The 13,151-nt window shown below is 45.7% G+C and overlaps 1 protein-coding gene across 1 annotated transcript in view; it reads left to right on the forward strand.

Annotated features, from left to right (window-relative positions):
- The window catches only part of cntnap3 (contactin associated protein family member 3), a 79,213-nt gene that overhangs the window by 42,691 nt on the left and 23,371 nt on the right, over nt 1-13,151 (forward strand). Inside the window, 5 exon segments of the mRNA XM_077020623.1 lie at nt 631-892; nt 1,188-1,207; nt 1,209-1,332; nt 2,011-2,182; nt 7,621-7,727. Of these exon segments, the coding sequence (XP_076876738.1) occupies nt 631-892; nt 1,188-1,207; nt 1,209-1,332; nt 2,011-2,182; nt 7,621-7,727 (685 nt within the window).

Genomic DNA, 13,151 nt, shown 5'->3' on the forward strand with positions numbered 1-13,151 from the left:
GAGAATCCAAACTGCTTCTCCTCAGGCTGAGAGAACAACTGGACCCTTGCAACACCATTGATAAAACAGATGAAATGTTCTGTGCATGAACACTAGGGCTGGGTCATTTATCTGGCTTTCTTGTCCCTGTCTGTTTTTATCTTAAACACCTTTGTAATATGTTTAATGCATTTGACTACACCATCATAGTCTAACTGGTTTTGGTAACTGTAATAGTAGTTAGATTTTCCTTTTGACCATACCACCCTAGGTTTGTGAGTGTGATATATGTCGCTGTTTCTTTTTGGATAGTTAATCTTTTAATGCAACGAATCCTTTTTGAAATCGTTTAATGTTCTGACTAATACACTGTTACATTACTTTATGCATGTTTTTTGTTTTGTTAGTTCTGCTCACTGGGGAATTAGAGGTTAGACCAATTACTAACCCTGTTAATCATTGTCTTAATCAGCACAGACTCTTGGGAGGGGGCCTTGTGCATAATTTACTAGGCAAAAATCATAGCTCGCATCCTTAGTAATTTACTTTCAAAAACACATTTGCATGAATAATAACTTATGATCTTGGATGATCAAAAAACAAGAGGTAATTCGTCTGTCAAAGGTTTTGTGCTTTTGATGTTATGCGCAGGGCAATGTTACGTTCTCGTGCCTGGAGACCGTCGCTGTGCCGGTGACTTTTGCCAGCCCAGAGAGCTTCCTCCGGTTGCCATGGGCAGCAGCACGTGACGGCGTGGCAGTGAGCCTTCAGTTCCGTACTTGGAACAAGGCGGGCCTGCTGCTGACCTTTGACCTACGGCACCAGGCCGGCACGCTGTGGCTTTACCTGAGCGAGGCTAGGCTACGTCTCCAGGTCAACAAGGCAGGACGGGTCACAGCAGACACGGCAGCAGGTCAGAGCTCTTCTTATATGTAGCGCATAGTGTATCACAGCCAACACAGCACAGCAAGAACAGCCCAAACACATGGACGCTTTCTACCCATTGCAAACCCAAAACTTGGTCTTTTGTAATCACCGTCAGTTAATTCTCGCTGAACATATATATTAAAATCACTGCCTTTCGAGGCCGTGCACCTTTTCTCTAGTACTCAGCTGTGATAGCAAAGTGGCCTGTCCTTTACGTCAAGTGTTCGGTCTGAGCACATCCGCTCTGATGAGGCGCTCAAATACTTCCGTGTCTTTCCCAGGGACGGCGCTCAATGACGGCCCAATGGCACTCCGTGGACCTGAGTGCCCAGCGAGGACGTCTGGTCCTGGTGGTGGACAAAGTATACACGTCCACGGCCTCCACGACACAGCCGGCCACGCCAGACAGCCACGTCTTCCTAGGAGGTACCGGTCCAGCCTTTCCTTTCCTCTGGAATACTCCTAATAACTTCCTTCTCACCCTTCCTTCCAGACTGTTTCCTCCTGCTGAAGTAGAGGCCAACACATTAATCCATCAATGCCAAGCCGCCGCAGCAGTTCTCTGTTTACGTTCACTTTCCCTTCCCAGTTCCTCGATGAACTCGCCAGTCCTCCACGCGGGAGAAAAGCGATCTCCCCTGTGCCTCCTGGAGAAAAGCGATCTCCCCTGTGCCTCCTCCTCTCCTCCCGCTCCTGGAAAGAGCAGTCGTGTGATTTAATTACCTTTAGTTCAGTAATTGCCGGCGGCTCCACCGGCGTCGTCTCGGCACAGCGCTGGGGAGCGTGTGGGACCGATGCGAGGGTCTCCCGCGTACCGCCGCGAGCTGGAATCCTGCCGTGGAGGATCACGTCTAAAATGAGATTTGCAGGCATGAGCCTTTAAATCATGCGAGGCCTCTTTCATTATGTCAGGACGATGGGTGATTTATTCTTGATATGGAATCGGCCGTGGTCCCGTTAAGCCTACAACCCAACAGCCCCTCTGCTCACACACCCACCCCACCCCACCCCCCCAAACCAACAACACGATCTCCCCGACACTTCAGAAAAGCTGCGTGCCAGTGTTTGAAGCATGCCACCTCGTTCTGCTGATTTGACCCGTAGGATGTCCAAGCACAGCAGATGCTGGCGGGTGCCGGAACCCCTTCAACGTGTTCCAGGGATGCCTGCGACTCATCCATATGGACAACACCTTAGTGGATCTGATCAAGGTGCAGCAGATGACAATAGGAAACTTCAGGAGTCTGCAAATGGACATGTGTGGAATCATTGACAGGTATGTGTCTGAGGTGCACTTTAAGGATTTTAAGAAACATTTAACTTATGAAACATGTTTGTGATTTTATATATATATAAATATATATATAAATATATATATATATATATAAATTAATGAAGCATGACTTTACATGATAAACCTCAATGCCTGTTTGAAATGCATCTGCTTATATATATATATATATATATATATATATATATATATATATATATATATATATATATAAACAGATGCATTTCAAACAGGCATTGAGGTTTATCATGTAAAGTCATGCTTCATTAATTAGGCAAAGCACTTGCACTGAAAATTAATGTAGCCAAGTAAGAGCAACGTAGTCAAGCATGGGGGGGGGGGGGGGGGGGTGCCATCAACCAAATGAATTGTTTTCTGCTTTTTTTTCACTGGAAATATGAAATATAACCAGGCCATGTTCTACACGCACAAGGTATTTCCACTTTCAGATCTCAATTTCCTGTGACCAGATCACTAGTGTAAAAAATCCTCCAGCTCTCTTCTTTACGTTTGTTGTTTGGTGTCTTTTAGCGGTAACTTTACTCCGGAATGTTCCGCGGGGGCTTTCTTCTCACTGATGTTTTTTTTTTTTTCCTGGCAGTTACAATTTATTTGTCGTGTGTTTTGAACAAAGGTAAATGGATTATATGGTCCCAGCAATTCACCCAGAAACAGATTCTGCGACAGATACCATGCAGCGTCCCACGTGAGATCTGAAGTTATTGTTCAGTGGCTGCTGAAGTTTGGACATAACAATTGTGACAATCTCTGCAGTAATAGATGTGGTAGCTCTCAAAGTGCCTCTGTGTGTGGGCTCTCCCCGCGATTTGAGGCATTTATCCTCTCTATCAGTTGCAGTTTCACTCTGCCTACCCGACTTTAACATTCGAATGGCACTTTAAAAAGAAAAAGTCTTTCTACTGACTTGGTAACTGTCAGTGAAGGTAGACCGCACCTGTGCTGAGCACTTCCATGTTTATCCAAGTCTCCTGCCTCTTTTATTCATTGTTCATTGTGAATGTGGTATACAGGGAATACCTGCTCTTGTGCTTTGGTGCCCAATGTTTTAATTCATACCAGCCACGCATAATATAGTCATTTTCATTCAATTGCCATATATAACCTACAAGTATGCATGTCTTTAATGTCTCTCACATCTAAAGGAATAATTCCAGCCTACAGTAACACATCAAATATGCTTTGTTTTTATCAGCTTTTTTATCCATCATTAAAGTTGCTGTATGTAAGAATTTCTTTCTTTCTTTTGTACGTGATTTGGAATGGCACATAGCAGAAGCCAGACAGCTGGCAGGCACAGTTAGACATAGAACGTAGAGCAAAAAAAAAGCACTGGTTTCAGTTTCAACCACCCTTATTACATTTAGGGAGCACACGAGTTAGGGCTGAAATCAGCTCAGTTCTTCTCCTCTCTCATTAGAGCAAGTTATTAAGTCTGCAGGCAAGAGCATGAACACGGGGTGGGGGGGGGGTGGGGGGGGGGGGGTGGGGGGTGGGGGACACTGAGTGGGAGGGAGGGAGAGATGGGCAGGAGAGAGAGGGAAAGAGAGAGGGAGAGATAGAGAGAAGACTGCTCATACTCTACTTCGTTTTTCACTTCTTACCTCTAAAACAGGAGCATGGGTTTTACTTGAATCACAGTCTCCTCCCTAACTGAGCATTGTATTCTGGGAGTGCCGCCTGTATTATGTTTGACACATGCCAGGAGCCGCAGACAAAGGAAGAATTAACGTAAACCGTGTTTCACTATCTCCTGCAGGCCAGACCTCCACTCACAAACCCCAGATGAAAGAATAGTGGAAAACGTGTCAACCACACGGTCTTTAGACCCAGTAATCGCGTTACGTTAGGTGTCGAGTGTCAGACTGTTGTGCTGTGCTGGCATTGTTTTGATTTTGATTGACTTTTTTTGTTTGTTTACCATTTAAAGGAACATGTTGGCAATGCGCTGTATCATAATGGAAAAAAAGGTGTGCAAAAGCTCAGGGAAGCTCAGCTTCAGAAAGGCTCGTCGAGTCAAAGTGTAATTGTGGCATGTCACTTGTGCGCGCATGAGATGGATTACAGGATGGTGTAAGAGTAACGCCGTGAAGACATAACGCTCTGACAGCGCTACTGACTAAGTGATGCAGCCAAAGAGGACATTACCCCCCCCCCCCCCCCCCCCCCCCCCGGCTCTTTAAACACAGATAGCTAGGCTTCTGTCTGAGTCACTGTGTAGTTATAGGACGTCCGCTGCTCGCGGAGTAAATGCAGTGTCTGCCGCACCCTCCCGCAGGCTGTCTTGTGCGGCACAGACGGGGAAATGAAGGAAGCCGAGGGGTTGGGAACCTCAGCCGTCACGTGTGGGTTTGGGCTGGGCTCGGTTTCGCCGCTCTCCCTCTCTGTCGTGCTGAGTAACACCAGCATCGCAGAAGGTGAGAGTCGGAGGATGAAGAAACGTGGCGCTTTAGAACGGCAATGCAGCTATGCTGGCGACACAGCTATGGGAACAACTTTTCGCACCTTTCGCTCTCGAGTTTCTGATGTCTGAAGAATACACAAGAGCATGATCTACATTCCTTCCCCCTGCTTACTGACTGCTAATTACCCTTTTGCTCATTTTGTGCAGAGCTCAAAAACTGGAACACGCAGAAAGTGTTCTCGCTGGGAAGGAAGCTAGCGAGCGTGGCTCTCACATGTGTCACTAAATGTAGATCACCAGCCATCTGAGCATCTACACCATCAGTGCAGCAGGCAAATTGCTGTTTTACTCCAAGCGTGCTGAGGTATTCAACTTTGCTGCAAAGAGTTCGGTTCAAAGAGATCTGGTGCAGTACCAATCAGCACAACACCAAAAGCAATGGCAGGAGAGAGTTCTTATATATCAGAAATGTCCTAAATGGCTAAAGTGAGCGAAATTCACAGTGCAGAAAAGTAAACTGCCCTGCATCTGTTCTGGATGTCCGCGTTGACGGCCAGTCCTCACACGACACGGCTCCTTTTGTCGAGTCCCACGACAGCTAAGGTCAGGTGAGAGGTCGAGCAGACGGCATGTTCTCTGTCTCTTCTCATTTTCCACAGTTCACCCCTGACCCCTGCACCTGCTGTAGCGGGCCCGCCCCTCATGTCAACCCCGCCCCTCCTCCAGTCAACCCGCCTCACCCAAACTCCTTCCGGAAAAGTTCGAAGTCGCACCGCCGGGTCCCACGCCGTGCCTGTCTCTCTCCTGCTGTGCTCATCTTCCGCTTGATGACTTTATGCCTCTCTGGGTCATGATGGGCCGACCTGGGGCCACTAGACGCACTCCACTGTCAAGTTCAAGTAAACAAACAGTTTCACCATGCAATGAAATTCTCATTCGGCTTATCCTCAATACACCATCTATATAACACAAAACTAGTCAACAAATGACAAAGATAAACGGCAGTGACAAAAATAAATTAACACACCTGCACAACTTTCTGAAGCTGAATGTGCATAATGTTGAATATTTATAAAGTTACTTTTTTTTTCTTCAACCTTTTTTCTCCCATCTCTTATGTATCAACAAACATTAAATTCTTCTCAACCCCTCCTCTGCTCCTAAGGACATGTCGTTGTTATGACCCCCCCCCCCTCCTCCACCAGCCCCACCTCCACCCCCACAGTAGCACTCACTGTTGGTTCAGGAAGTGAAAGAATCAAAAGTCCGTGCAATCGTTTTGCCTTGGTGCTGTTCGCACTGCGCTCCCATCGAATACGCACGTCTGTACTGCGCGCTTCAGTCTTTCTTCCTTAAAGATTCGCGCCTGCCTTCTTGAGGAGCTGCAGAGACTCAACACAGTCCAGCTCTTCCATATGTCAGCATGCATTTGTTAGCTAACAGCCCATTCTTTCAGTTCAGGACCCATCTGTCCAAGTGCATTTATAGGAGAAAAATATAACGTTTTGCTTCTTTCTTTTTTTTTTTTTTGAGTGTAGATGTTGTTGCTCCTTCATCTTGTATTAGTCTCAGCTTTTATTGCCTTCTGTTTCTCAACCATTAGCAGCAAAAGGTGCTCCAACATCCTCATAGTCATTTGTGCAACGTATGTCACTACAAATTACCCCAGGCAGCGAGACTGGTATCGTCCAGCAGTTTGTGCCTTAGTCTGAGTTGCATTAGTTTACGGCATAAGGCCAGCAAGTTCTGTAGTAAGTAGGTGACTGCGCGCGTGCCTGCTTGTGTGTGTGTGTGTGTGTGTGTGTGTGTGTGTGTGTGTGTGTGTGTGTGTGTGTGTGTGTGTGTGTGTGTGTGTGTGTGTGTGTGTGTGTGTGACTCATCCTCACTGAAGCTTCGCTCGTTACCCGTGGAGGCAGATTACTGGGAAACAGAAGACAGTGGCTGACGCTTCAGCGCTGGGCTGCTGTGCTGCAGCGGAGAAGATAGGCTTCTCTTTGTGCCAACCGGTGTGATTCGGCTCAGGGGTGCTCAGCCATGTCCCCGTGTGTGTGTGTGTGTGTGTGTGTGTGTGTGTGTGTGTGTGTGTGAGTGTGTGTGTGTGTGTGTGTGTGTGTGTGTGTGTGTGTGTGTGTGTGTGTGTGTGTGTGTGTGTGTGTGTGTCAAAAAATGCATATGTTCAGATCTCCCCTGCTATTTTAAGCTGAGATGTTGAAAATCAGACACCTGATTGCCACTGTTCAGCCTACAGTAAGTAGCCTGAGACAGCTTGTCCTGGCATCCCAGAGTCACCAGTGGTCATCTGAGATTTCAGATATCAGATAAAAGGTGTGTGTGTGTGTGTGTGTGTGTGTGGTGTGTGTGTGTGTGTGTTGTGTGTGTGTGTGTGTGTGTTGACAGAAACCTATTCACCGTCACTGTGACCACAAATGGAAGTCTGGTAAAAGATATCTGCTTCAGGGTGAGATGCAGTCATTGGATTAGGATCAAAAGAGGCTGGAAAAGGAGAAAGCACTGATTGTGTCCAGAGTGGAATACTTTGCCATCGCGGGGCATTATGATATCCGGTAAACACCTTAAATGGGTTTAGCAAAGAAGTGGCTGATGGGATGGGTGGAGATAATCACACTCATGTAGAGGTTGTCACCTTCTGAGTGCACTGAAAGTTCTAGTCTTCTCAAAGAGTTTTACATACGGTATAATTCGAGGTGGGCGGGTGTCAAATGCTTCGGTGAGAGGACCCTATTATTCACATTTATCTCGTCAGGTCTTTATTCTGAGGTTGAAAAAAATAGTCTCCTAAGTTTGTGGATAGGGCGAGACGTAGCAACACGTGTGGTGATCTGCGAACACTGTGTTCCTTTGTTACAGAGTGTGCATTTGCATCACTAACAAAGGAGGGTTCACATTTTCTTCTTCAGACGGGGCTTCAGAGGGGTTGCTTCGCTCAGCATATGAATGGATTTGGAAGTGAACAGGCTTTTCTTTGTCTCCTCCATACCAGGTGCTCTCCAAGTCACTGTGAACATGGCGGGAGATGCACGCAGTCCTGGAACACGTTCCACTGCAACTGCTCCGTCACTGGATACACTGGAGCGACCTGCCACAGCTGTAAGGCGGATGCGTCCAAATCCCCCTGCACCCTGAGACACACGCACGCACGCACGCACACACACCTGCACACCCAGGCACCATTACCGCCACCACTAAATCATGCATTTTGTCAAAAATATAAAATATGCATTTACTCCAGGCATGAAGTCAAGGACAGAACTTTAAAGGAGTGGTGAGAGAATGTGTGGTGGTGGTGGTGGTGGTGGGGAGGGGCGAGGTTTTTTTTTCTGTGCCTTCAATAAATCAGTCCCCAAACAACAACTTAAAAAAAAAACAGAAGAAAAAAAGCCAGACCCAAGGTCAAATGCTTATCGGTGATCCAGTGGAAGGGGCAGGGCCAGCTGAGGGAGCCATGCCGTTGATATGGATTATGACAGGGTCTCTAATGATGTGAAAAGCCTTTTTTCTCTGAGCTGGAGTCATAAATTGCACGAAACAAGTCTGGGGTGAAATTAAGCACATGTCACTCAAACCAAATCTCTCCAGTATTTAACACTTTCATACTTGAGTTGCTTAAAAGTGAGAAGACAATAGAAAAAGACTTTATCATGTGCCCTCTGTAATTAGATTTTTAAGAAAAGTGCAGCTAATAAAAGGAATGTTATTGAAGTTTTTTGAGGAAGAGAACGTATGACAAAGGGACACAAAGTCAATGGAATGTAAAGTGCAGCAACATCGACCTTAATATTAGTAGATATGCTACACTCAGTAGGCACTTTATTAGGTACTATAGTTCTAATAAAAGTCAGTTGGAAGTTGTAATCCACACATTTCTGACATCTTTGCTATATTCAGGGAGCAGCTGACCAAGAGTGTTATAATCCATGAAATACATTTTAGCCTTTATTGGCTTAGTTTGTGAGTGACCTCGTTTGAACTCAGGGCAAAGCACTTTGAATATACTGTACGTTTAGATGTAAATGTTTATGCAGCCATTTAAACACAGGCAATGCATAAACTGAGTGGGCCCTATAACTGGTGCACGCCCTCCCTTGTCCAAGAGACACTGCTTAGTCAGGGCTGCACCAAACACAGAGCTGACCGAGTACGTATGCTAAGGCCCTGAGCTCTCCTCGGAATGTTATAATCCCACAGACATCAAGGTGTGACGCTTGAGCAGAGGTTGAGTGCTTGCGCAGCTCAAAGGGAGAACACGGGTTTATGTATTTGATGGCTTTAAATTTCCAGCTCCTTCCCATACGCATCCTTTAGCTTTATATTCAGATTTGCACAAAACATAAAGGCAAGATTTCATTGGCTGAACAGGTCGTTCGTTCATGGCAGAGCACTGAAATGCAGCACCGCTATGCACAGCGCCTGATTTACCATCAACTATGGGCATTCTGCTGTAAAAGGTCTGGCTGCCTATTAGGTATAATGTCACATCCCAACCGGCACCCAGTCAGACAAGAGGCAGTGTGCTCTCACACAGTCTCGCTAGCACCAATCACAGCTCCAGTTTGTGACCCACCTCTCCTTTACACCGCATACCTCACCATTCTCTCTTACCAGAGTACTGATCAATCATGCTACAGCTACATGAACTCACAGGACTTTACCACCAGTGCTTCACATTAGCCCGAGTAATACAACGCCTGCTTCCAGGCTATCTGAAACTGTTCTCCACGTGAACTCTTTATCATTTCAGGCGTCTACGTGCCCCTTGGCTTTCTTTTCATATTCGTGTTTTGGATTCTGGTAATACATCCATCCTTGCTCGACTGCTTGTGCCTTGCTCGCAAGATACCAAAGCACATGAAGACCCATCACGAGGGTGCAGCCCTTATCCAACCGAGGTGTTGAGTCTACAAGGGACACCAACAATAGCTGTGTCAACAGTGACTCAGCAGATCTGTGTCAGCCTGGATCAGCTCGCCGATTGCACAGAGACCCCGTCCACCAGCGGTGCTCCAGCACCCAGTCAGCCTGCTCCATCAGTGGCCTGAGGGACTCTGTCCTACTACAGCCATGATGATTCCAGAGGTTTACAACTGTGATCTGGAGGACTGTGAGGGATCTGTGGTGCAGTGTGAACAGTTCTTTGGGTACCAGAAGGCAATTGCTCATCGTGCCGAGGTGGCCTTCATCTCATGGGGAGAGCTCAGGCCTGGGGCACCACACTGGTCACCACCGACTACCCAGTGAGACAGCAGTACCCCGAATTCATAAACCAACTAAAGGTTATGTTTCACCACCCGAAGAAGGCAGAGCCTGTGGGAGAAATCTATTACGCCTCAAGCAAGGTGCTCACTCAGCAGTGGACTATGCTTTGGTTTTCTAAACGATGGTAGCAGTTACTTGTTGGAATGAAGAGGAATTCATCACCATTTTCATGGATGTGTTGCAGGAGGAAATCCTTGCTGAGCTGAGCTGCCATGAGGAGGAGGATTCCCTGGACTAGGTGATAGACTGGGTGTGTTTGATTAGGTTTGACTGGCTCTTTGAAAAGAAGTGCCTTTCTTTTCACACCCCTGCCCATCCATGAACACCTCCAGCACCAGTACACGAGGCCCTCTCACCCTTCTGAACCTCGGCAGTTAGATGGCACACATCTCACCCCAGAAGAACAGGAGGAGAGTATGCAGTGCTACCTGTGCTTGCTTTGTGGAGGATCAGATCTGAAATGCAGGTCTTTCCGCAGCACACAGACCCAGTAGGCGTCTGGCATTCCATTCGCATGCCATTCCTTTACCCTGGTGGTGAATGTTATTACAGTGGTACGTGTGTTTCTGCACCAGTAGACTGTGGGGCAATGGCTTGTTTCATGGACCTACGGCAGGTCTAGGGTCTGCACATGCAGGCTGAACTCGTTTCTCTTATAAAGGCTATGTAAGCACTGAATGGGGACCCTGGGTGCAGGGGCATATCACATCCTGCACACCACAGATTCTCTTGCAAACCAGTGCACAACATAGCTTTCATTTTACTTAATCGACTCCCTGGTTCATCCCATCACCTTAGGGTTGTCTTGGTTAAGCCAGCACACTCATACCCTGGACAAAACACATCATCATCAAATGGTCACCATTGTTTCATGCACATTTCCTCTTGTTATCATTGATTGTCCACTGGTACACCTCTCCCAAACCCTAGTCAACAAGTTCCGGCACCACAGTGAGACCTGGCAGATGTGTTTTGCCCAGTGAAAGCCACCTCAGTTACCCCTCTCCTCTCCTCACATGGTGCTGGACTTGCGATAGAGCTAACAGATAACACACGGGCCCCCTCTCTTCCATACCCCTTCGATTCAATCCTCTCCCATTCAGATGTGGTGTCATAAATTCAGGTTTGCCATCCATCCAATTGTGATTCAAAAGAAGCCAGTGAGTCTTGGAGGAAACATATCATTGGTACCGATCTGCTGTCATCTTGTTCAAACAAAAAGCCTGATCAACAGCAGAGAATAGAAAAGAAACCCACGAAGCATCAATGGACCCCTGTGTTGGGCTCTACACTATTCAATAACAAGTATGTGTATCTTTTCAACTTGTGGGAGTAGCTGTGTCTCTCCTACCTTCCATGTCTTGATGCTCAAGCCTGTTGTCTCTGAGTCCCCCTGACTCTACATTACACTTTTGTGTGCATTGTTGGACTCTAGGCAAGTAAGTCTGGTTGTATCTGGTTGACTGGGAGGGGTATACACTGGAGGAAAGGAACTGGGTGCTGGCCAGTCAAATCCTATAGCCACACTACATCGTATCCAGGTCACACTTGCACATGGGCAACTGCGGGCACTATTGGGGTGTGGGGGGTGGGTTTATTGTGCAGACACACACCCTTATGAATACAAATCATAGCTCCAATTTGCTATACAATTCCCCATCACTGGAGTGCTGATCACATATACATGTTTCCAATCATGCTAGGGCTACATAGCTTATAAGTTAACTGCTGAATGTATATTGATACTTTTTCATTTGGTTGTGTGATTTGGATCGTTGAATTGAATGTGTATCTATGAGGTTAAAGTACAGGACGTTCCTTATGTGCATCACTATATTGGGCCACATGAGAGTCAGAGTGCTGTTTATATCTCCTTGCCGTTCGTGGCACATAAGTAACTGTGCAAATAAACATAAATGGGCAACACAGTGGCTTGGTGGTTAGCATGTTTATCTCCCAGAACTAGGTCTCTGGTCCCTCTCTGGGCGCCGTTTCCATGTTCTCCCTGCATCTGTATGAATGTCCTACCATTGTCCAAAAAACACATTGATGTTAACTGAATTGACTATTCTAAATTGTGTGTGCATGTATGTGCTTGCGTGCGCATGTGTGTGCGTGTGTATACTCGTGTGTGTGTGTGTGTGTGTGTGTGTGTGTGTGTGTGTGTGTGTGTGTGTGTGTGTGTGTGTGTGTATGCCCGGTACTCTTTCCTGTCTTCCATGCCCTCCCTTGTACCTGAAGCAGTCCTCCATGCTGTCCGGTCGAGAGTACGCTGTGTGTGATTGGCTGCTGCCAAGGTGCTACACAAAAAAAAAAAATTATATATATATATATATATATATATATATATATATATATATATATATATATATATATATATATATATAATGATTTGATAATCATGATGATATGATGATGATGATCGTGTAAAAATATATATTTTATATATTTTAAAAACAAAAATATATATTTTTACATATTTCTTTTATATTTATCTTTCTCATTCGTCCATGAAACATTGACCAAAGAATCCTACAGGCTTAATTATGTGCCCTTAAGGCAAGACATGCTAAATATAACAGCCAAATTATCAAAAACTGTGACTTTCTAATAACAGACTAAATGCCCCGATCACTAACTTTATTATAATTGGTGTTTATAGAGCAAACACTAAGTCAAACTGAGTGTCAAGTCTATGCAATGTAAACGTTCTCTGAACAGTTCCCTGCTCATACATTTTTTTCTGCCAACAGCAAAAAAATGCTGGTCTGCATCGCACTTTAGCCTGATATTAATAGCAGATTTTAATTAGTCCTCTTCCTGAGTTCTTGCATTCTATACGTCTTGATAATTACATTTCCCTTTCCATTATTAATGGTGCTCAGTAATAAGGTCCTGCCCCAAATTACAGTATTGCAGGTCAGCTAAATGGGACATGCTTGAATGAAATCACAAAAGACATCGCTGATTGTGTCCTAGCGGTTTTATCTGTCGATGCTAAATGTGCTTTAGTGGTGCAATTTGCAAGATGCCTTGAACAGGTGGAGATTTTATATGCAGTCAGAAAGTAACTACAAAACCATGCATGTTGGGAAATGCCCCCCAGAATGTCCTAACTGGCTTCCAGCGGAGTTTGTACAGTACCAGTCAGCTGCATTTTAGAACCTTCATGACCATCAGATATTGGCGCTTTTAAAGTGGATGAATAACGGCCATAAAGATTATGAGAAAACAAAACACCTTGCTCTTACAGAGATA

Source organism: Brachyhypopomus gauderio, chromosome 10 (genome assembly GCF_052324685.1).
Source record: "Brachyhypopomus gauderio isolate BG-103 chromosome 10, BGAUD_0.2, whole genome shotgun sequence".
NCBI lineage: Eukaryota > Metazoa > Chordata > Actinopteri > Gymnotiformes > Hypopomidae > Brachyhypopomus > Brachyhypopomus gauderio.